General features: G+C 37.2%; 4 protein-coding genes across 6 annotated transcripts; 2 read left to right on the forward strand and 2 right to left on the reverse strand.

The window, feature by feature from the left end:
* Positions 1–775: 775 nt before the first annotated feature.
* On the forward strand, positions 776–5,517 carry slc25a17l (solute carrier family 25 member 17-like). Its single transcript, XM_028042979.1, has 9 exons — positions 776–1,081; positions 1,231–1,291; positions 2,404–2,470; positions 2,568–2,722; positions 3,252–3,368; positions 3,463–3,608; positions 3,742–3,837; positions 3,959–4,041; positions 4,117–5,517. The coding sequence occupies exons 1-9, from the start codon at positions 1,007–1,009 to the stop codon at positions 4,262–4,264; spliced, it is 948 nt and encodes a 315-aa protein (XP_027898780.1). The 5' UTR covers positions 776–1,006; the 3' UTR covers positions 4,265–5,517.
* On the reverse strand, positions 5,514–9,523 carry dxo (decapping exoribonuclease). Of its 2 annotated transcripts, XM_028042978.1 has the most exons (7): positions 9,362–9,523; positions 8,113–8,580; positions 7,714–7,940; positions 6,776–6,995; positions 6,547–6,682; positions 6,348–6,442; positions 5,514–6,073 (listed from the first exon to the last, which is right to left on the reverse strand). In XM_028042978.1, the coding sequence occupies exons 2-7, from the start codon at positions 8,577–8,579 to the stop codon at positions 5,953–5,955; spliced, it is 1,266 nt and encodes a 421-aa protein (XP_027898779.1). In that variant the 5' UTR covers position 8,580; positions 9,362–9,523; the 3' UTR covers positions 5,514–5,952. The 2 variants fall into 2 exon arrangements, with proteins under 2 accessions (XP_027898779.1, XP_027898778.1); XM_028042977.1 differs by having other exon boundaries at positions 8,113–9,523.
* A 91-nt stretch (positions 9,524–9,614) lies between these two features.
* Positions 9,615–11,779, forward strand: LOC114160397 (serine/threonine-protein kinase 19). 2 transcript variants are annotated; one of them, XM_028042982.1, is made up of 7 exons: positions 9,615–9,729; positions 9,976–10,071; positions 10,156–10,298; positions 10,589–10,824; positions 10,961–11,058; positions 11,185–11,332; positions 11,506–11,779. In XM_028042982.1, exons 2-7 carry the CDS (start codon positions 9,978–9,980, stop codon positions 11,549–11,551), a joined length of 765 nt encoding a protein of 254 aa, XP_027898783.1. In that variant the 5' UTR covers positions 9,615–9,729; positions 9,976–9,977; the 3' UTR covers positions 11,552–11,779. The 2 variants fall into 2 exon arrangements, with proteins under 2 accessions (XP_027898783.1, XP_027898782.1); XM_028042981.1 differs by having other exon boundaries at positions 9,616–9,892.
* Positions 11,780–12,605: 826 nt separating this feature from the next.
* Positions 12,606–20,641, reverse strand: LOC114160398 (ras-related C3 botulinum toxin substrate 1). Its single transcript, XM_028042983.1, has 6 exons — positions 20,311–20,641; positions 18,160–18,231; positions 17,574–17,691; positions 17,321–17,383; positions 14,286–14,445; positions 12,606–14,167 (listed from the first exon to the last, which is right to left on the reverse strand). The coding sequence occupies exons 1-6, from the start codon at positions 20,343–20,345 to the stop codon at positions 14,037–14,039; spliced, it is 579 nt and encodes a 192-aa protein (XP_027898784.1). The 5' UTR covers positions 20,346–20,641; the 3' UTR covers positions 12,606–14,036.
* Positions 20,642–21,845: the final 1,204 nt, after the last annotated feature.

Here is a 21,845-nt window from a genome sequence, read left to right on the forward strand (position 1 = left end):
AGAAGACTCAAAACAACTGCCAACATGCACAGCTCAGGCCATCCCTGCAACTTCACCAGACTGCAAAATGCTGAAAGAAGTCTCTAAAAGGTCTTATATTTTATTGCAAAAGCCGCAGCAGGTTAGCTATTCTTTCTATGAAATTGTCTGTGTAATCACAAACAGATTGCATAAGTTTTAACTTTCATGAGAGGTGTGTAAAAAGGAAACCTTTGCTCTCTGAAGACATGAAGACCAGACTGAAGTTTGCCAGAAAGATCATAGACAAATACCACTTCTGGAATAAAGTCCCTTGTTCATCGTTTGGGGATCTCCACCATGCAACACCATTATATCACGTTGCACTTAAGGAAAATGTCAGAAAGTCAGTAAAAAATGATATAGTTAAAAAAATCTAAAGCAGAACTAAACCCTGCCTCACAATAATGATTATAATTTAACAACATAAAATATTTACTGCTAAAAACAATCTTCGAAAATGCAATATGATTAATTTTGTAATTGACAAGGCCCCAATTTATTTATTTATTTTTTACATTTCTATGAACAATAAATAAATAAATAAATTGTGGAGGGTTGGTCAGGGGCCCTTAGAATTGTCATAACCCCCTACACGGCGCCCCTGGTGCCACTACCATGTTTCATTGTAGGGATCTGTAATCCACCAGTTTTAGGAAAAACTGTTTTGTTTTACTGTAGTCAATAGCTTTGTAGGTGTTGTGATAACCCTCCTGTCCAGCAGGTGGCGCAACACATTATTTTGTGATTTTCTGATTAATACAGAAGACGAATCTGTCAATTGGATCCACCGTTCAGCACTGTCTTCACTCCTTCTCTTCCCTATTTTCACCTTTCGCAACAACATCATGCAGTTATAGCAGTAAGAACCGTCCGCTCTCACCGCGCCAGAACCAGGTCGACGTCCGTCTGTCCTCTCCGGGTCTCTTCCTGGCTACTTCGCCCGGCTTTTTAATTGTTGAGCTCTCCCCGATAACATCCTGCAGAGATGTCCCACAATGGTGGCTCTGTTGTCGGCCTCCTGTCCTACGAGACGCTGGTCCATGCGGTGGCAGGTGCAACGGTGAGTTTTAAAACTTCTCCTAATATTTAAAACTTTAGTAGCTTCTTCATTTGAGGAAGAATAAGGAATGAAATGAAAACATGGAGTGACAGACGGAGCAGTGGTGGATGCCTGTTCAGGTGTTGATGTTGCAATGTCTTATCTTCCAGGGGAGTGTGACAGCCATGACAGTCTTCTTCCCTTTGGATACAGCTAAAAGCAGATTGCAGAGTGAGTTTGAGTTGTTATTATGTAATCATACAGTTTAGATTTGTATTTATGAGGATTTAAAAATGATAAATATTCCCATTCCAACTGTCCCTTTATTAAAACATGGTTCATGTTGTCATTATTTATTCAAATAAAATAATGCCAAAGTGAAGAAGTTGTGTGTCAATAATTAGATACACTCCATCATTTTATAGCTTGGTAAAACCACCTTTAGCAGCAATAACTAAGTAGTCATTTAATGCAGTCTCTGACATTATTGTGGATGATTTTTTGTGCACTATTCTTCACAACACTGCTTTAATTAATCATTCTTTACAGACATATATATCTCAGTAAAGCCCTGATAAAGTTCCATCACAGGATTTTATTCAAGTTTAGGTCTGAGCCTCTGTTGATGCTTTGAGATTAACTTCCACTCCTGAAATTGTTTCTACACTGTCTCATAACTCTTCCTGTGCAGTAACAGGACGAGTTATGAGACTCGTCCTGAGAATCATTGCTGTTATCTTTGCTTTCTGGCATTGGGTTAACATCGAGCCCCAGACAAGCAAACTTTAAAATTCTGGTGTTGTACAAATCATCAAACTGATTGTGATCTATAGATCAAACCCTTAAATTAGCATAATCTGGATCCTACTTTACCTCCAAAATGTTATGAAGTCTCAGCAAACATCTTTTGTTAACTTCACCTCCCTTTATTGTTAATAAATGATTAATATTTCTTTGTATTTTTTTTTTACACACAGGGAAAGGTTCAATTAAGAACCTTGTAAAGACCAGATTATTTTATTATGTCTTCATATGCAAAACTCTCAAACTGAACGAGGATGGACTTTCTTTTTACCATCACTATAAGTCTGAACATGTAAATTAATAATACACAAATAAAATTTTTAGCATGATTTTCTTTTGATTGATATGTTAATAAAATAGGCAAAGTATAAAAAAATGTTGTTGTACAGACTCAATACCCATAGGCTATTGAGCATCTGTTACAAATTACAAGTAGAGATGACCTGATGTAGTAAGCTGATATGTCTGCAATTGTTGCTTTTTAACATTCTTGTAGTTTGTTGGACTTGAATCATGATATTTTCATGTTTTCCTCTCAGTGGATGATAAAAGAAAAGCCCAGTCCACTCCTGTCATTTTGGCTGAAATTGCAAAAGAAGAGGGCTTGTAAGTTAAACTAGGATCTTATATCACTTAACTTTCTGTGATTCCTGTAAAACATGTGTAGAGGTATATGCCTTAAGTTCTCCACCACTTCTCTCAGTTTGGCTCTGTACAGAGGCTGGTTTCCAGTTATCTCCAGCCTTTGCTGCTCCAACTTTGTCTACTTCTACACTTTCAATGCACTGAAGAAAGTGGCTGCATCTGGACCAGGCAAGCCCAGACCTAGTAAAGACCTGCTGATGGGGATGGTAGCAGGTAAATATGATATAGTGATGCTCTTTTTCACTTTAATCAATCAAGCATGCTGTAGTATTAAAGGTAATTTGTGAACTTTTTGCCTTTTTTGCTCTTATCTTATTGTTGGTTTACCTTGCCTTGAAAAAGTATTCATAGTCCAATTAATCCATGCATAGATTCTTTTTCTTTATTTTTTTCTAATCCAAATATCCGGGGTTGTTAATTAGGTTTTTCCACAGAATGAATTTGAACCATTTTAATTCACAACGTGGGTTGGTTAAGCTCTTCATTTCCAGTATAAAATTTGAAGAAAAAGTAACCACCATAGCATGATGTGCCACTACCAAGTTTCCATTTGGAGATTGTGTGTTTAGGGGATTGTCAAGTGTTAATTTGCTTCCACTTATAGCATGCAGACCAAAAGTGTTAACTTTTGAACCTGAGCACCTCCTGCCACATTTCTGCTGTGTGGAGAAAAGCATGATGCTGCCACCACCGTACTATGATTTTGGGACATGTGCCATCTGACTGTCATGTGTTCATGCAGGCGTGGTGAATGTGATCCTGACTACTCCCATGTGGGTCGTCAACACCCGGCTGAAGCTGCAGGGAGTGAGATTCAGAAACGAAGACCTCCACCAAACCCATTACAGAGGCATATTTGGTGTGTGTCAATCTCTGTATTTCAATTAAAACCCGTCAGATGTGCTTTTTATGTGACACCGAGCTGTCCAACATTTTGGCTTTCTTTCTTGTAGATGCTTTCTCGCAGATCATTGCCAACGAGGGAGTGGGAACACTGTGGAACGGCACTCTGCCCTCTCTGATTCTCGTCCTCAACCCGGCTGTGCAGTTCATGATTTATGAAGCCATGAAGAGGAAGGCGGGTAAGGGCGGCCAAAAGGTGAAAGAATACTGAATTATATTTTTCACATATAATATGAACCTCAATACTTCAGGATCATTTGTGTGATTTCAGTTTTGTTGTAGTCTTGCAGTCACTGAGAACTCTATTAAATCTTTGTTTCCTGGCACAGATATCCTCAGCAAAGATCTTTCTCATTGGAGCAATCGCCAAGGCAATCGCTACCACAGCAACGTACCCACTCCAAACCATCCAGGCCATTCTGAGGGTAAATACTTCTTCTCTGACACATTAGCTCGGGTTCCCGATTTTGCAAAAGTCACAAATGCTAACTGGAAACAGTAATTCATTAGCTTCAGAAAAATAACCTCAGCTTTTCTCTTCATCAGTTTGGTCAGTATAGAGGCGACGGTAAAGGAGGCCTGATGGGGAGCATCTCTAACATTTTCTTCCTGTTCATGGACCGGATCAAGTGAGTTCAACGATAAATGGGCTCAGAAAACGGACAGATGAGCCGTCGGTCGCTGATGGTTCTGTGTTCTTGCAGGAAGCACGGCTTTCTTGGGTTATACAAAGGCTTGGAGGCCAAGCTGCTGCAGACGGTGCTGACGGCTGCCCTGATGTTTGTGGTTTATGAGAAGATCACAGCGGCTACCTTCAGACTCATGGGCCTGAGTAAAAAGCTGAAGCACTGAGAGGTTCTGCTTGAATGTACAGATTTAATCGGTGCCTGCTACTGATTTATATTAACGCTTGGATGTGTGTTATTGTCTTACCTAACTGGAGTTGGACTTGACTGACCTCTGGGCATTCATAACATATTTATCCAAACCACTGGTGGCTTTCTAACACACAATGGCATCTGGGCTTTAACTTTATGACAACTTCCATCTATGCAGATTACTTTTTTATTTTGCTTTCACAGTAGAACCTTCCTAAACATCTGCTATATTACTGTTTTGTAATAGTTAATACAAGTGAGTATTAACTAAATAAAACCAACTACTAGATACGTACTTATCGAAAAAAGAAAATCAAATACTGTTTACAAGCCTTCCTCAAGAAAAAACAACTAACTATTACTAGTTAGTACTAGGCGAGGACCAATTCTGTTTAATCTGAAAAGGGCCAGTCTTGCTGTTTTTGATATATTTAAAGACCTATAATTAATGTCTGTATTATAAGAGGTAATTTAAGGGAGTAATAATTATTTGTGGTCTTATTTTAAGGCACTGAATTTTTTCTTAACTTGCGCTTCAAGATGTGAAACTATCCAGTTTACATTTTCTGCTTAGAAAAATACTGCTAAAAATAATAGATGCAGTGTGGATGTCAATGTCATGAATTAGCTTTGATATCTGTGATGGTTTTTAACTAAATTAATGGTTCAATGCACTTTGCCAGATCAGCAGTTTTGACAGAAATCACTTCATTTTTTCTTTAACAGTGCAAGTATTTAAAGCTAATATTTACAGACGTGGAGGTCAGAGCTAATTGTACTCAAGTGCCTTGGAGCTTTGGAAGTATGCGGGGTTACCATGGAAATGGTTTTCTATCCTCTGAGCATTTTGTCTTCCATTATTTAAGTTTTCCTGGTGCTACAGTCGCATGTATCACAATGTGCTCTCGCTCTCTGACTGTAATACTCGTTTCATGATGTTTCTTTGTACAGAGCCTAATAGAAATACATAAATCCAAACAAGACAAAAGAACACGTTTGGATAATTATTACATTAAATCACATGTGTCAGTTACTGTCTTACTTATTTTATTAAGAAAAAAATAATGTAGATTTACATGAAATACTGTTAAAGAAATAAAATGTGATTTGACTTTTTTTTTTCATTTCAATTGTTAAAAGATTTCTTTTTTTGTTTTACTTAACTTGATGGTTTCTGGATCAAAATGACTGTTAAAACAAGGAAACAATAAAATAATCATGAAAATATTACAGATTGTTTTATTTTTAATTACCATGCACAAAACAAAGAACAATGTTTATTATTAAAAAAAATCTTCCCAGAAGACGGTGAAGCGACAGATGCTTACATTTGTTGAACTTTTTGTGTCGAGGAAAATTTTAGAATTCAGGGCTCCTATAAGGTATTAATATCAAAATGTATTTTCCCAGACTTACAATTTCTTTTTTTTTCATTTTTATATATTTTCAGAAATATAATTACAAAACTTTCGTTTTCCACACTCAGGTTTTAGTTCTAAAACCCTCAAGCAATTACTAACAATAATTAAAAGGATGCAACTTTCGGACAGAGTGAACAGGGAGTAGAATATGCAAGTTCAAAAACTTCCAGATCTGGAAATTACTTCAATAAATTCCATAATGTTCCAACATTGTAGGAATCCTGAAAGCGGATGGCTGTTGTTATTCTGGAGACCTGGTAATTTCCTTAATATACCAGTCGGGCAGGAAGGAATACTGGGAGTCCCGGTGGACTGAGTAGGTCACATCGTTGTGTGGCTCCCAGGAAAATAAGTACACCACACTGAAACAGAAATATTTTACAAACATCAGACCTAACCATTCAGAAATAGTAATGTTAGCCATGTTGGTAGCTAACATCCATTAATGTAGATGATAAAATGTTGCAGTTTTGCCAGACTGGACCAAAACAGTCCAGTCAGGCATGTTTCAAATGGACACTGAACAAATAATCCTCATCCAAACGAAAACCTATTCAGCTGGGACATCAGCTTCAATTTCTGTCTGTTATTCTGCCACATAACTGTGAACAAAAATATGTTTTCATATAAACTCACCTAGGATTGTCCTCAGTAGCTTCACGCTTCACAAAAGACAGGAAGTCACAGCAGAAGTTCATGCACACTGTTGGCTTCCAGCAGTTATATTCGTTCTGGAAAAAGACAAGACTGTTCAAGTACTCAGATCTGCAGCTGGAGGTGACTAATGTCATTGCTGTCTGAAAAGAAAAGAAAAACGTTTTAAAGCTTTTCATACCTTGATGACTTGTGAAATCTTGGAGATCTGAAAAGTCTCCACAGAAACGACGGTCCCGTCATGATCCCTGAAACCTGCAACCACCCGAGGGACGCCAGGGAGGAAAGACTGGGCCCACCATTTCAACAGTTTAAACCTGAAGCAGATACCAAAATAATAAAAGGCATCATAAATGTCTGTGTAAGCAAATCAAGACTATTGATCAGGTAATTCAAATCGTCTCTCTGACCTATGGAAGTTGCTGCGCTGCTTGGGAGTGCAGATCTCTGCAGAGGTCTTCAGCTCCACGTAGCAGGCAGGAGGAGGTGGAGCACCAGGATCTCTGTCCCGACAATCCACCTCACCAGAGAACAGAAGCTTGTGATCTGTGAGCCGGGTCTGGACCACGGTGCAGAAGGCCTCGTTGGTGTTGACCACTCCGCTGGGGTCAGGCGTACTGTTTGTACTGTCTGCAGGAGAGGACAAAGCAGAAGAGTGATCACTTCAGAGTCCAGTCAGACAGTTCTACACATTTTTCTTGTGAATGTCCAAACTCCTTTTAAAACAAACAAAAACACAAATGTTTACCACGAATTAATGGTCCAGCATAAGAGTTCCAATGTGTTTATAATATAATGTATCTATTAAAAAATAAACTGATCTGAAGCATTAGCTCGTACTTCTAAATTTGATTCTAATATACTGGAACTGTTCTTATTTTTAACTAAGACAAATGATCTCGCAAAAAACAAGGCTTTGATTTTAGTCGTTTTAAGAACATACCTTTGATTTGGTGAAACATTAATTTACAATTGCTTCTAAAGTGAAATTAGTACGTTCTTCTAATAATTTGTGTATTTTTTAAAAGAGATATTTATGTGTTAAATTGGGAAAATTCTCTCTCACTAAGATGCTTTACATTTTGGTGTTCCTCAAGGATCCATCTTTGAACCAGCTTTATTTACTCCACGTCTGATTCCTTTGTGTTTCTTTCTTGTTTGTTTTTAAATATTTAATTGACATCTGAATATATTTCTGAAGCGTCACCTCATCCCACTTATTTTCTTTTCCTGAAAATAACAGATGGAATCAGAAGTATTTACAAACTACAACACAGCTGAATCTATGTAATAAGGAAGCTCGTAACGCTCATCGACTTACATAAAAGCAAAGTAAACAGCCCCTCACCTGCACACATGTATTGTTCAAACTTGTATCCCCAGTACATCATCTCCTTGTTCCTCTCTGGGCGGTTTTCTCGTTCCCTGCAAGCAGCTTCGGTCTCCACCTCGCTGATGTAGAGCGTGCCGTTAAACCTGGTCACCGCCAGCAACCAGCCCTCTCTGGTCTCGTATGGCGTAGTGAGCAGCTTGGTCAGGTGGCCCCGCCAGGTCACAAAGTCAAAGTCTAAAGGGCTGCGAGGAGCAGAGGTGGGTCAAGTAAAAGTTGTGGATCACTTTTCGGCCTGGTGTCACAGTTTATTAATGTTTCTTATATTATTCCTCTGTCATCTAAGAAACGCTAATATTTAACCAATTTTCCTCTCAAATTAAAAGTGTTTATTCTATATTCTATGCATAAACTCACCATGAGGCATTTGTGGTCAGCTTGGATTTCAGCTTTGACCTGTTGGCTACAATCCACCGCAGAATGTGATCCAGCTTCTCCTTGACATTTTCATCCCTCTTCACATATCGTTCCCTGTAGCCATCCCTCAGATCAAAACTGGGACTTCGCTCAGGTTCCACGTAGTATCTCATCTGCCTGCTGTCGTTGAAAAACCTACGCTGAGAGTCTAGGGAGAAACAGCCCACTTCCACAGGCTGCTTGTACAATGGAAAGTCTCTCTCATACACTTCCCTTCTTGTGCTTAAGGTCTGGGACCTTGGTGGGGTTTGCCTTGGAGTTGAACTGGACTGATGCAGGTGGTGATTTGAGGGTCTGAACTGTGCACCGTCACAGTGGTTTCGTCTTCCGTTATCTCCTCCTCGTCTGTTTGGTGAATAGTGGTGGTGGGAGCTGGTAGTAGGGCTGCGGGATCTGTGCCTGTCCATTCTTAATGCAGAAAAGAACTTGACCTATGAGACATACTGACCATGGATCGAAAGATTGATCTAAAACACAACTAAAAACAAAACAGATCCAAGAAATGCAAACAACAAAGTAAGATCCAACACCAAATACATACACAGTGATGCAAAGTGGGAAATACACAATTAAAACAAAAGTACACACAAAAGTCTTTTACAAGAGAGTAACTCAGAAAGCATAAGATACAATTTGCAGATCCATAATTGTAAAATTAAACAAACAAAAATGAATCGGCTACCTATCACAATCTGCCCCTTTATTTCTTGACTGTTTGGTGTTGACTTGCAATTGGCGAGTTAGACACAGATGATCAGATTTTTCAAAACTAAAAAAATCAGAAGGCTAAATTTCACAGAAAATATATCAGCTAGGAAAACCCCGATAAGTGCATTTCTACATAAAATCACAAATAAAGTATTTGTGATATATAAACGATTTGCAAGATTACTCCATAACGATTCACCTACTCTCAATTTATGTGAGTGCATACCCCGATTATCTCTGTAGTTCAAAACTTTTAAGTTGTAATCATGCATTGATAATGTGTGCGGAACTAATAGCTTATGCATATGCAATATATACACCTCGTAATTGTGTGATAAAAATGTGGCGTCGGATGCTTACTTCCACTGCACCACCTGCATATGCATATATTTTTTATATTAACAATTTTATATTTTTAATATTTTCATTTAATTTCATTATAGACGCATCTGAGCAACCTGACGAATAAATGAAAACCTACCTTCTGATCAAAGAACACAACACAAACTGCTCATCTATCACCTATAAAATAATAAAATGGATGTATTTAACTATATAATATTTGTTCAGAATTGAACCATTAAATAAAGTTAACGTGTTTTTAAATTTGCGGGGCTGCTAACTAGCCTTACATGCTACAAACAAACTTTAAGCAACTTCCGGTGTTACTATTCCAAACCCATCCACTAGGTGGCAGCAGCGAAATTTTATCTAAATAGAACCAACATGACAGTGAAAAGAGGAAGCGTTACATTTTGTTGTTAAATGAGAACATTTATGACGAACCAATAGGTTGTTTAATTCAATAAATGACAAGAAACGGCGTTCAATCTACACAGTAATGAAAAGGTAACTGTTTTAGGTATCTATGCAAAACGTTAGACGTAAATTAGCACCGCTAAGGTTGTTAGCTTGGCCAACTATAAACTTTGAAAAGAACAAGACAACGAAAAAGGTTTTTTCTATGAGACACGTTGGTTCTTACAAGAACATCTAGTAGGTCGTACCTCGGGTAAGACGATACCTAGACTTTAAATGAAAATACTATCCAGTCATCTTGATGAATGGACAATTTCCACATTATTTTTGTTACAGGTATGAATAGAAAACGGGCTCTGGTTTCCGACGCTTTCAAAGCGAAGAAAAGGAGAAATGACACAGAACGGTTTGGGGCTGGTGACGATGGTGGTGGTGAGTGTCTTTGAAAAGTGGTTTGTACTTTTATTGAAACAAAAATGATGCCACAAGTACAAACGTCCATGTTTCCTCTTAAAGAACCAGCTGACATGAAATCCACCTTGGAGAACCTCATGACTCTATTTCCCAGAAAGCTCTTTAATGACGCATTGCCTCCTATTGTACTGAAGCATCAGTTGTACAGTGTACACAATGACAAGACCCTGGTGGATAAGGAAGTGGTGAGCCAGCTCTTTGATTGTTAATAGGTTTATATTTTTGTCATACCACAGCCACAAATTTCAACTCATTTTATTGGGATTTTATGTTGCAGACAACACATGATAACGTTAAACAGATAATAAAAAGCAAAACTAAAAAACGTCAATACCTTCTACATCACAAGCATAGAATACTTTGTCTTAGTGTAGCACATCAAATCCAGTAGATCTTGTTATTAAAAGGTGACCAAATGTAAAAAAGGATTTGAACTATTTTTGAAGTTCTGACTGCCATGCTTTTGTCTGAGCAGAATAAACTCCAGGAGAGTGGAGAGCTGCTGATGTTCCAGCTCGGGTTTGACTCTGAAGCATTCGGGCTGGTGTTTGCGTCAGACTACAAGACCAAAGTACTGGCTGGCGAAGAGGGGAAAGCAACACAAGCAACTGTTGAAAAGTTCCTGGAGAAAGTGGTGTCCTCCTGCACAGATCTGAGCTTCAGCAAAGACAAGATGCTGAGAGAGTTTCTCTTCACAGACTCTGAGATAACGTATGAGGAACTCCGACTGCGACGCACTATTGAATCTTGTTTAAGATTCTCAACACTGGAAAAAATTTATTTTTGTTTTTCATCTGCATATAATTCTGTCAGACATGAGCACATTGTTAATTTTCTCACCACCAAGGCAGCTGGTGAAGTCCGGGGTCCTGACTGTGAGGGATGCTGGCAGCTGGTGGCTTTCCATTCCCAATTCTGGCAAATTCACAAAGTATTTTATTCAAGGTTGGTATTTTAGGATAATTATTGCACCTTCACCATAAATGTATCTAACTCCTGTAAGATTTTGGCATTCTCTACATTTAACCCTTTAGAGGTTTGTTTGATATCATCCAACACATTTTTTTCCAGGACGTAAAGCAGTGCTTGGCATGGTGAAGAAGTCTAAATATAACGAAGTCTTACGAGTCGATCTAGAGGAACGACGAACAACCTCACACGTGAAATTTCCTATGAAATATCATGTCCATGATATTGTTGGGGCAGAATTGGTAGAAAGGTACGATTTAGTCTGTTCCTTTCCAATCAATTGATAATGCTTGTGGGTTCTGTGTAATTGTACATATACAAAATCCAGTCTATTCTTTTCTGCTGAACTTTTATGAGTTATTGAGATTATTTCCGGAGAGAGTATATTCAGATTTTCTAACAGTTTGTCTTTCATCTCGTCAGCATACCTACAACTTCGGGGACTTTGTTACGATCTGCAGATTCCTGAGCTGCTACGGAGCAGCTGGAGAGTTTCTGAAGATGAGAAATATGAAAAACATCGAAAGGCTGAAACCTTTGGGATGTCACTAAGTAAATAATCTTTTCACTTTTAAGATGTAAAGTTTGTGCCACATGTATTATCAACCCTGTGTGGGTCAATGAATTGTACATTTTATTGACATGAGATTGTTAAATGTTGTGTATTCTTGTAATAAAAAATTACTGTAGACATTTCTCTGAGATGCAAGATTAATTCCAAGCTGAAAGAGTTGAATAACTGGTATGTGGTGCCAAATGCATATGTATTCATCCAAGACATTTTAACTGCCTTCAGTTTAAAAAGTCTTATGAGTTAAATGACTTCCCTTTAGAATCAGTCAGTATGAAATGTGTGGGTGAATAAACGGCTGACTTGACAGTTATTGACGTCCTCCATGTTATAAGCCACATAAGCTTAAGCGTAATTGTCTAAAATGTAAATATGTGCCAAGGAATCAAAAAATAAAATAAAATTTGTGCAGCAATGTTTTAAAAATTAAAAATGCTAAATAATCATCCCATTAAAAAAACAAAGGAAAAAAGAAAAGAAATGAATCATTGGTGTCCAAACCTTTAATCTGCTGGGCCAAAGCTATACAGCTGAAAGTACTCAGTCACGAAAATGTAAAATATTTTTAGTTAAAAATTTTGGAAATGGTGTGTTCCTATCTTATCAAAAGCCTAAACTGGCTGTATTTTAATAATAAAAGCAAGTCAGAATGTTGTAGAAAATCTGTAAATCTTTGTAAAGTCAAAACATAAATAGCATCTCACATATTTGCCTTGTAAAAGGAAACCAGTTTAAAGGCATTTTATTTTATTTGTAATTTCTTTGCTCTAGAAGAGTTTATTTTTAGAAACAAAATATAGAATATGTTGGTTAATAGTTATAATTGTTTAAGGTAAAAAAAAAAAAAGAGTTAGCAATTCAGACAGATGTTCTAACTTATATTGTCAAATAATTACTCAACACTAATTTAAAGCACAAGAGTGGTAAACAATGGATGTTTACAACAGAGGAAGTGTTTTTACAGGAATTTATTGGCTTTTTCAAAAAGTGACAATAGTTTTTAATCCTCAAAACTAAGAGAGTCACAACATTGGCTTGGATAAAAGCACAGCTTGATTTCTGAATACCGATGAGCAACGTGTACTTAACCCCTGATCTAGTAGTTCAAATACATTTTGTAAATAGGCAAAAAATATATATAACTGTAGCAATTCTAATCTTAGTTTTCAGTATATGATGCACAGACATGCTATCAGCATTAATTACGAAAAGCTAGGCTTGAAGGGAGATTAAGGTAGCGTTAACCGTAGAGGTAATAAAAAAAAAGATATTCATAGTGTTAGTTAAACAATACAGTGAGTGTGTAACGTATGAAGAAAGATACAAAATAGTCAAATCACGATTATAACAAAAAGATGATTACACTGTCTACGACACCATAACCGACAGTAGCTTTGTGTTACTGTTATTAGCAGGCATATATGCTCTTCATTGTGACATTGCTTAGCCAGTAGTGATGCGTAAAGAAAATAAATCAAAAGTGTTGCACAAAAGGTATTCGGTAAATGCCCACAGAGCATTAAAAGATGTGCTCTTGTTCCCCCCATCACCAAGACATCTGAACATTTCTGTTCCAATATGTAATCATGTTTTCAGCTTTTGCACTCACAGGCAGCCGCTCGGTTGAGACGCATTTAGGGAAAGCAGAAAGAAAATTACAAATTTAATTAGATGAAATGTAGAAAATACTGGATTCATTACATTTTTCGGGGAGTTACAGCACTGTTGGTATCTGATCTTCTCCCCGTTTTGTTTTAGGCGTCATTAATCATTCTAGGGTTGACAGACTGATGGTAAGTAAGGAGGTTATGTTACTCAAGGACTCATTTGAAACTGTACAGATCCTCCAGGTTTCTTCATACTCCTTGTTGTCAAGGACGAAGTGAACTTGTGAGTTAAAAATGCCATTGATGGAGGAGCTGAATGAACAGCAAACGTTACAGATCTGAATCGGCAGATCTAGACTCTCATTTTCGGCTAAAAACCAGCATGTGTGCAGAATGTATTTGGCAATATTATTTCCATTTACAACAATCAACCCGACTGTAAACAACAAAAAAAACGTGGACAACAAGTGGAAGAGGAAATTAAAGACAACCTGCAGTCCATTTTTAGAAAAACATCCAATCGATTTTAGAAGGCCTCAAAAAGTTCATAGTCTTGTCTATACAGTAAAGAGTTATTAGGACTGTTAATCGCCCAAACCCTTCGCCTAAACCTGGATCTGATTTATTTCCATGAAAACTGCTTGAGCTACACTTAAGGACAGAATCTGAAGTACATTGATTGTGAGTGTATACTGGTGTGTTTCTCCTGTGCCTTTAGCCACCCTCTCACTGCTAGCGTTCATGTTCCCCTGTAACCGTTCAAACTGCAGGCGGCCTTAGAGGAGAGAGCATTTCTTGCCCTTCTTCTTGACGGGTGGGGGGCACAGAACGGCCCGGATGGCCTCGTCGAACACAGTTTTAAGGCCACGCTGAGTCAGGGCTGAGCACTCCAGGTACTTGACGGAGCCTAATGAACGCAAACAGAGAGCAGCAATTTATTTACTTCTGTTTGTTGTGAATTATAAAAAAAAAATAAAAATACATAAGATCTAAGTTGGTCAGAAAGAGCTCAATGACGTTTTTACCAATCTCTTTGGCCATGGCCAACCCTTGAGGATAAGTGATGGGGGAGAGTTTCTTCTCCTTCAGCTTCTCCATGGTGTCCTTGTCGTCCCTCAGATCCAACTTGGTGCCCACCAGGATGATGGGAGTGTTGGGACAGTGGTGTCTGACCTCAGGGTACCACTACAGAACAGAAAGGTACAGCTTTAACTTTTTATGTGATGCATTTCATTATAAACAGGGCTCCTTATTATTTTTGTATCAAACTTTATGGCTGTGACTACAATACAAATAACGGTGCCTTTTCTATACATATTTAAGCTTCTCTGTCTTCATGTAGTCCACTAAAAAGTATTGAAAACTTCACTTTTCGATTGGAGACCAAAGTTGCAACACTTGTTACATTTTCACACTGCACTGTGTCAAACAAACCAAAACCTGTTCACTTCAATTGAACCGAGAGCTGGGAGTTTGCTTTTTGGTCTGCATTAGAGTTCGATAGCCCATCACACCTCCCCAAAAGAACCAGACTTTCTAGGTAAACCAACTGAAGTTTAATTAAAGCGGACCTGGTTATCTTGTTTGACAAAAACCAACCACCTTTCAAGCTCATTCAGATTTACGTCTAATTTTGCGTACGTCACTTTTCACATTGCCAAAAGTCTTTCTTCAACCCTACAAATTATTGAATTTATGAGTTTGAATTACCTCCCTGACCACAGGTTGATAAAATCCAGCATGTAAACGTATAGACTCCTTCTAGAAACATTTGTAGTATGAAGTAAATCTTGAAATCTGAAAATTTACTCACCACTAATTATTCCACAGTCAGTGAGTAGTAGAATTATAATAAAGCTACACAGGCAGAAAGTACTGTGCCTTGAATGTTGAGGCATATAATACAAAGAGGCCATCAATTTCTGCAGAGTCAAACCACAAAATTTCTAGCCGCCACTAGACTCTAGAGCAGTGGAAACATTTTCTCTGGAGAGTTGAATTCTGCCTCTCTGGCTGCAGATCCAATGAACAAGTCTAGAGTTGGCAGCTGCTAGGAGAACCACATTGGCCTGGCTGCAATGTGCCAAGTGTAAAGTTTGGTAAAGGGAGGGTTATGATGAGGTGGTTATTATGTTAGTTTAACTTAAAAGAACCATTAATGCTTCCGCATACCCAGACATTTCAGACTATTTCCTTCACTCAACTTTGTGTGAACAGTTTGGGGATGGACCCTTCATGTTCCAACATGACTAAGCATGAGTGCACAAAGCAAGATTCATAAAGAGACAGATGAGTCTGCTTGTTGTGGAAGAACTTGACTGACCTCACAGAGTCCTGACCTCAAAAATACAGAGCAGGTTTGGGATGAATTACAATGGAGATTATGAGTCAGACCTTCTCGATCAACATCAGACCCCACAAATGTGCATCTGAAAGGATGGTCATAAATGTCCATAAACATGCCTGACTTAGGCTGTTATAGCTGCAAATTATGGGCATACATAACATTCAAATTGTAAGCAAGTAGATAAATACAATTCTAATCATTAGAATTAAGCCAGTAACAGAAAAACAGTGGTATAGTGGTGAGATGGAAAAAGAAAACAAATGTTGGTTCCCTTCTTGTACAGCTGAGGAGGAACTGCAGGGGCAGATAATAATTTCCTGAGTGTTTATCACCAAGAGAAACTCCCTTTGCTTACAAGCTATCATGTGATCCACGTCTGCAAGCATGCGTCTGTCCAAAGTACTGTGATGAAGTACAATAAAGATCCCTACGACACAATGTCAATGTCTGGAAGATTCAACTATACCATTCTATTTGGTAGAAAAACATTTACTGTAAAAACACAAACCTGACTTGTTTAAGAACTTGGTTTTGAAAATGTAACCAAGATGGAAGAAATATTTTTAACAATTCAATTATTTGGCTCAGTTCAAGTGTCCTGAATTAATAAGTGATGATATATTTGCTTTTCTTACAACAATATAAAGCCTCTGTTGACTTTTATCCAGTAAAAAGATTATTACTGTGTGAGTGCACAAGATTTTTTAAATGTTAACAGTTAGTTTGAGGACTAACACAAAGTTCTAGTTAAGCAAAATTCAAAGTATAAAAAACAAAAAATACCTATTCAAAAGTTAGAACGGTAGCTGAAAATTAGTACGGTACTAGGTAACTTTTAGTTGTTATAAATAACATTTGTATATTATGTATAAACAATAAACATTTCATTTTGTTAAGAGTCAGTGAGTGTTTGTTTACCCTCTTCACTCCAGGGCATGAAAGAAACATCGATAAACATCAGAGCTTATAGCTACTTTAGACACGACTATATAGAAATGACCTAGATTGAATGAAATTGAACTTTTGACTTTCAAATAAATTTTTGTTATTTAGCCTTACATAAAAAAACTAAATTGAGTATAACAACTATCCAATACTTTATGGACTTGAAGCAAACATATACAAGTGCTTTCTGTAATTGCTGCATAGGGGCATCAGGGAGCAACCTCAATTATGTTGTATTTTCTTGCTTTAATTGCCTGATAATTCACAGTATAGAACAACAAAAAGCACCAGTTTGAAAGGTTTTGTGCATGTAAGATTCTGTTCCTATCTAAAAGAACTTGAAAATGATTAGTCAGGCAACAAAGATGCATAGTAAGTCATTCTCTGCAGGATCAGACCCACTAACTGATCCTACAGTTATGTTATGATGCAAACTGTCCTAATGCTTCTCTTCTCCTAAAACTTGCTACATGCACATGTGCTATGGTGCCTTGCAAAATGGAAACAAACTCTTTAATAATATATATGTTAATTGCAGGAGGCTAATACTAATAGATATCACTCTTTTCACATTAGTTGTATTAAATTTTGAAAACCACTTTCAATCTCCTCCCATTATTGTGTATTGTTCTGTATATTAAATCCCAATAAAAACATGTAAACTGAAGTTCCAACATGAAGTAAAAGATTTTTTTTAAAGTTGATAAAGTATTACTGTAGTAAGACACTGTAAAAACCTTCCATGTTGTTCACACGGGCACTTCTCACCTTGGCACGGACGTTTTCAAACGAGGCAGGACTCACGAGTGAAAAGCAGATAAGGAACACATCCTGATAAGACAAAGGAAGCAAAGCAATCAAAGCCTGAGATTTTAATTTACCGTAAAGTCTTATTCTTATCAATGTGTGTTTTTCTTTCTTCCAAACTTCCTTGTTCGCTGTCTTCACCCGAATGTTCCAAGTGGATTATTCACAAAGGTTAATAAGTGAATTATAATATTGTGTTATGTCCTTTTTGTACCGTCTGGGGGTAGGAGAGTGGGCGGAGTCTGTCGTAGTCTTCTTGTCCAGCTGTATCCCAAAGGCCCAGGTTGACTGGTTTCCCATCCACCATAACATTGGCGGAGTAGTTGTCAAACCTGGGGAAAACGATGATGTGCAAATAAACAAAAACCATACATTGAAATATGAATAGATCAACATAAATTCTTTTCCAGAGAAAATCATGCACTACATTTTAGATTTTTTTCTGATAGAAAAAGAGCCTGAATATAAAGTACCTCATCGACTTCTCTAGAAACCAATGGTAAAAAAAAAACAAACAAACAAAAAAACGTACATTTGATCAGATAAGGAGCAGAATTTCATCATTACTGCCAGCAATGTCTGCTCTCTTCAATCTTGGTTACAGTCTGCCACTTTGATCATTACCTCAAGCATACAGTAGAACCAAGACAACTTTTAGTTAGAAAAACAACAGCGGAATAAAGAAGTTGTCTCATTGATACACGGGCCGCATTAGAGACAAAGGGTGGAGAAACATGATGGACAGCAAGGTTTGTCATAAATAAATAAACAGAAACTGCACTGCAGTCTCTGACACTCACACTGTGGGGATGTATTCTCCAGGAAAGGCATTGGTGGTGTAGCTGATGAGCAGACATGTCTTACCCACAGCACTGGAAATGAGAAGAGACTTGATCAATGATTAGGGAAAACAACAAGAAAAGAAATCCTGCTTTAAAGTGACTGGTCAGAGCAGTTCTGCATTACCAACTAATCTAAATATTTTAGAGCCTTAAATCTTAAACCAACTGGCTTTTTTCCCCCCCTTTGCTTTTCTCTATATTTTCTTTTTAAAAAGAAAAATGTAAAAAAGTTGGGTTTTTTTAAACCCAAACATCTAAAATTATTTAACATAAAGTTCACAAATTTCTGTAAATTTCAAATTATAAAATTATGTACTTTTCCTAACTTACTTGATCTATACACATTTTTATTTTTTAACTTTAGACATTGATTTTTATTAAGAATATTTATCAAGTAGTGGTTTCAGTGCCTTCCTTGGGGTCTACACCAGATTCAGTTTCTAAACCATAGGTCAACTTTTAAACTCAGTAACTTAGAGACTTTCACATTCTACAAAGTGCAAGTTGCATTTATCATTTAGCATTGAGTCAGTAACAAAAGGAAAGTCAAAACAGTCAATGGGTTTAACTCAAATATTGATGTATTGACCCAACATGCAATTCCTAACTGATACATGCCTTATTTTCTTTAAAGTCAGGTAGAAGTAGTTTTATTTTTGTCTAAGGAATACAGCACACAAAAAAGAACCCAGGTCTTATTAACTTAAATGGGGGAAAATGTTTTAAATCCAATTAAAAAGCAAGGAATGATATGATTTAAATCAAAACACATGTCCCAAGCCTGTAATATATGTATTAAACTCAAAAAGATGCATCGAAATACACGTTTATATAAAATAGTTGAGGTTCATTGAATACATTTTTTTAAAACCTGGCTTATTGATCATAGATCACACCAGATTTGCCTTTCTTGGCAAATCAGAAATGCATTTAGATATGTAAAAAAAAATTTAAAAAAATCTGGAAACTTCAAAATGTTTACAGAATCAAGTTTCAGTCTCCACTATTTGTCCAAACCTGGAAATTGCTAAAAGAAGATGCTGTAGTTTAAGTTAGTGGGGAAAAACCTTTAATTTACAAATAAAATTGTCATTGATTTTTTTTAAAAAACGTAGTTAAGCAAAATTAATAGCACAGTTAAGGATAATAAACAAGAGAAAACATGGCACTAAATCAATATAGATTATTATATTATGGACACCTTAGTCATGAAAATAATCTAATTGTTCACATGACCAAATTTGATTTTTATGACTAATTTAACTGAAATAACAAAAACACGATTTCAATTCATAATCGACTGAAAAAAAAAAGAAGATTAAAAGCAGAAATGAGCCCTGATCTCAGGAAAACTGGCAAGGCAAACCAGACAGGGGTCAGTTCCTGTAAGATATTCGCAGCTCCCAGGGGAACAGATATTTCCCAATCACAAAACTTGAGCTTCCCCTTTAATCTGAACCGAAAAAAGCTCCTCAATCAAAGGTCCCTGGAATGACTGCTGTGTGGTTTCCACCACACCCTGATCAAGAGGTTGTATGCGCATGTTTACCTCACATACTATTACACTTCTGACTGGCAGTCTTGGCCAATCCTCTACTTTAAAATGGTGCAGCCGAACCCTCATTTATTATTAGGAAAACGAAAGCACGCCCCAAGTTAGCCTAAGTGTGAAGAAGACAACAATACAACTGAATCCCAGCTTCTTGGGTTTCTCATGAACCAAGACAATAGAAGAAGAAGAAAAAAAACGGGTTTAGGTTGAATAAACAAACTACGCTATTAAATGTGACTGATTCACCAAGTATGTGGAAACCCAAAGGAAATAATGAGCCATCTTCTTCTATGCCAACACAGAATATACAAACTCGAATGTCAAGTAAGTCAAAATAAGAAATAAAAAAGTTTGAGTGAACTGCAATATTCAAGTGGTACAGATTAACAGGTAGTTACAGCTTGGAAGCTAACTTTATCCGTATGAAAAACTGGGAAGCAAAGTGATTTAACGTTAGCCAGTCTGGTGACAACATTTAAGCTAATATTAAACGTTACCTTTCAAATAGAAAATGGTAGAAACAAACTTTTTTAGAAACCCCGACTATGTTCACTTACCCGTCCCCTACAACGACACACTTAATGGCCTGCATTGCTTAAGAGAGCCAGCTAGCTTTAGCTCAGGTTTCTTTTCCTTTGTCCGGAACTGCTCGCTGGAGAAACGTCCCAACAGGCTCCCGCTGACGGCCTCCGGTGTTTACCGCTGAGCTCCTCTGATGTTAAAACAGCGTCTGAGCAACTTACACTAACTTATTACACACTTTATCTCAAGTTTCCTCAGAAATCTCCTCGCAACATTCCCATGCTTTCGTGGGTTCGCTATGGGAGCTATGGAGCAAAACAGCGGCCACCACCCCTGAGAAAAAAAAAATGAAGTCAGCCACCAGCAGATGGAGCATCCGGTACACCGGCCTGATAACGCCCTCAGACACTCCAACTCACTGCAAGCTCACAAGAAATACACCCAGAAATACACTTTTTTCGTTTTTTACGAAAACGTGCATGCTAAATAAAATGTTTTTTTATTGATTAAAATAAAAATAAAACGCTTAAACTTGTCATTTGTAAAGAAATCTAAAACACAAAAAGACGGATGACTTAGGGTGTAACACGGGGGAAGGAAGTGACGTTCTTTACCAATTACAATGGAATTCGTTCAGTTGGGTATTTCCTGAGTTGTGTCTTAAAGGTGCTTAAAACGGCAATAAAAAAAAAAAAAAACCTGCACATGCAAATATCAAATTTGCTGGTGAAACTACAAAACCCCCTAAAATATTGCATTAACTTATGATATTTGTAAAATAATGGAAAAAAACATATAGATTACTAATTCAAATATTATGCAGATAAAGCATGTGACTGGTTGTGCATAGATCACTTGTTAATTAAATATATAAATTGGGTATTACTGGGAAATATTTTACTGGATAAAGAACTTTTTATCAAAGAGAAATCTACAACATAGAATTGGGCAAGAATTTTATAAAAATAGGCAGATTTACACAGATGCATCAAAAAATTGAAATTGGAAGATAGGAATACCTCTTATTGTTCAGATAAAACAAGGAAAACGAATTACAAATGGATTGTCAGTAACACTGGGGAAATAATAGCATTATTATCAGAGGTGGGGACTCGAGTCACATGACTTGGACTCGAGTCAGACTCGAGTCGTTAAAATCACGACTTGAGACTTGACTTGAAAAAATGCTCAAAGACTCGGACTTGACTTTGACTTTCATGCCATTGACTTGGGACTTGACTCGACTTGAAGTTGTTTACTTGAAAAGACTTGATATTTTTTACTCAAAGTCTTAAAATTTAAAACACATTATTTATAAAGTGGCGTCATTAATTAATGTCCCTCATTCCGTATCAATATGCGCAGACCGTCACTATGGTTTTCCTCTCTCCTTATGTATGTATGTGTACGTAGCTGCAGCACAACCAATCAAATTAACAGGATTTGGACGTTTAAAAAAACGCGGCAAAGCTGCAGAGCTCAGGGAACGAAATACGAAATAACCGCTCGAATATGCTTCCGCGAGTAATTTCTTTTGGCTACGTAGGTTATGAACTTTCGACTAAAAACC

The sequence above is a fragment of the Xiphophorus couchianus genome, chromosome 16 (assembly GCF_001444195.1).
Source record: "Xiphophorus couchianus chromosome 16, X_couchianus-1.0, whole genome shotgun sequence".
Classification (NCBI taxonomy): Eukaryota; Metazoa; Chordata; class Actinopteri; order Cyprinodontiformes; family Poeciliidae; genus Xiphophorus; species Xiphophorus couchianus.

What these genes read in the sequence shown, in the direction of transcription:
- dxo (XM_028042978.1), bottom strand. Translation starts at nt 8,579, where the DNA reads ATGGACAGGCACAGATCCCGCAGCCCTACTACCAGCTCCCACCACCAC. An exon ending in AGATTTCACAAGTCATCAAG is followed by an intron (nt 6,443 to 6,546) that starts GTATGAAAAGCT and finishes GTCTTTTTCCAG; the next exon opens with AACGAATATAACTGCTGGAA. An exon ending in GCTACTGAGGACAATCCTAG is followed by an intron (nt 6,074 to 6,347) that starts GTGAGTTTATAT and finishes TTTCTGTTTCAG; the next exon opens with TGTGGTGTACTTATTTTCCT.
- LOC114160397 (XM_028042982.1), top strand. Translation starts at nt 9,978, where the DNA reads ATGAATAGAAAACGGGCTCTGGTTTCCGACGCTTTCAAAGCGAAGAAA. An exon ending in TTCACAGACTCTGAGATAAC is followed by an intron (nt 10,825 to 10,960) that starts GTATGAGGAACT and finishes CTCACCACCAAG; the next exon opens with GCAGCTGGTGAAGTCCGGGG. An exon ending in GGGGCAGAATTGGTAGAAAG is followed by an intron (nt 11,333 to 11,505) that starts GTACGATTTAGT and finishes TCATCTCGTCAG; the next exon opens with CATACCTACAACTTCGGGGA.
- slc25a17l (XM_028042979.1), top strand. Translation starts at nt 1,007, where the DNA reads ATGTCCCACAATGGTGGCTCTGTTGTCGGCCTCCTGTCCTACGAGACG. An exon ending in ATTGCAAAAGAAGAGGGCTT is followed by an intron (nt 2,471 to 2,567) that starts GTAAGTTAAACT and finishes CACTTCTCTCAG; the next exon opens with TTTGGCTCTGTACAGAGGCT. An exon ending in CGGGTAAGGGCGGCCAAAAG is followed by an intron (nt 3,609 to 3,741) that starts GTGAAAGAATAC and finishes TTCCTGGCACAG; the next exon opens with ATATCCTCAGCAAAGATCTT.
- LOC114160398 (XM_028042983.1), bottom strand. Translation starts at nt 20,345, where the DNA reads ATGCAGGCCATTAAGTGTGTCGTTGTAGGGGACGG. An exon ending in CACTCTCCTACCCCCAGACG is followed by an intron (nt 17,384 to 17,573) that starts GTACAAAAAGGA and finishes TTGTCTTATCAG; the next exon opens with GATGTGTTCCTTATCTGCTT. An exon ending in TTGAAAACGTCCGTGCCAAG is followed by an intron (nt 14,446 to 17,320) that starts GTGAGAAGTGCC and finishes TCTGTTCTGTAG; the next exon opens with TGGTACCCTGAGGTCAGACA.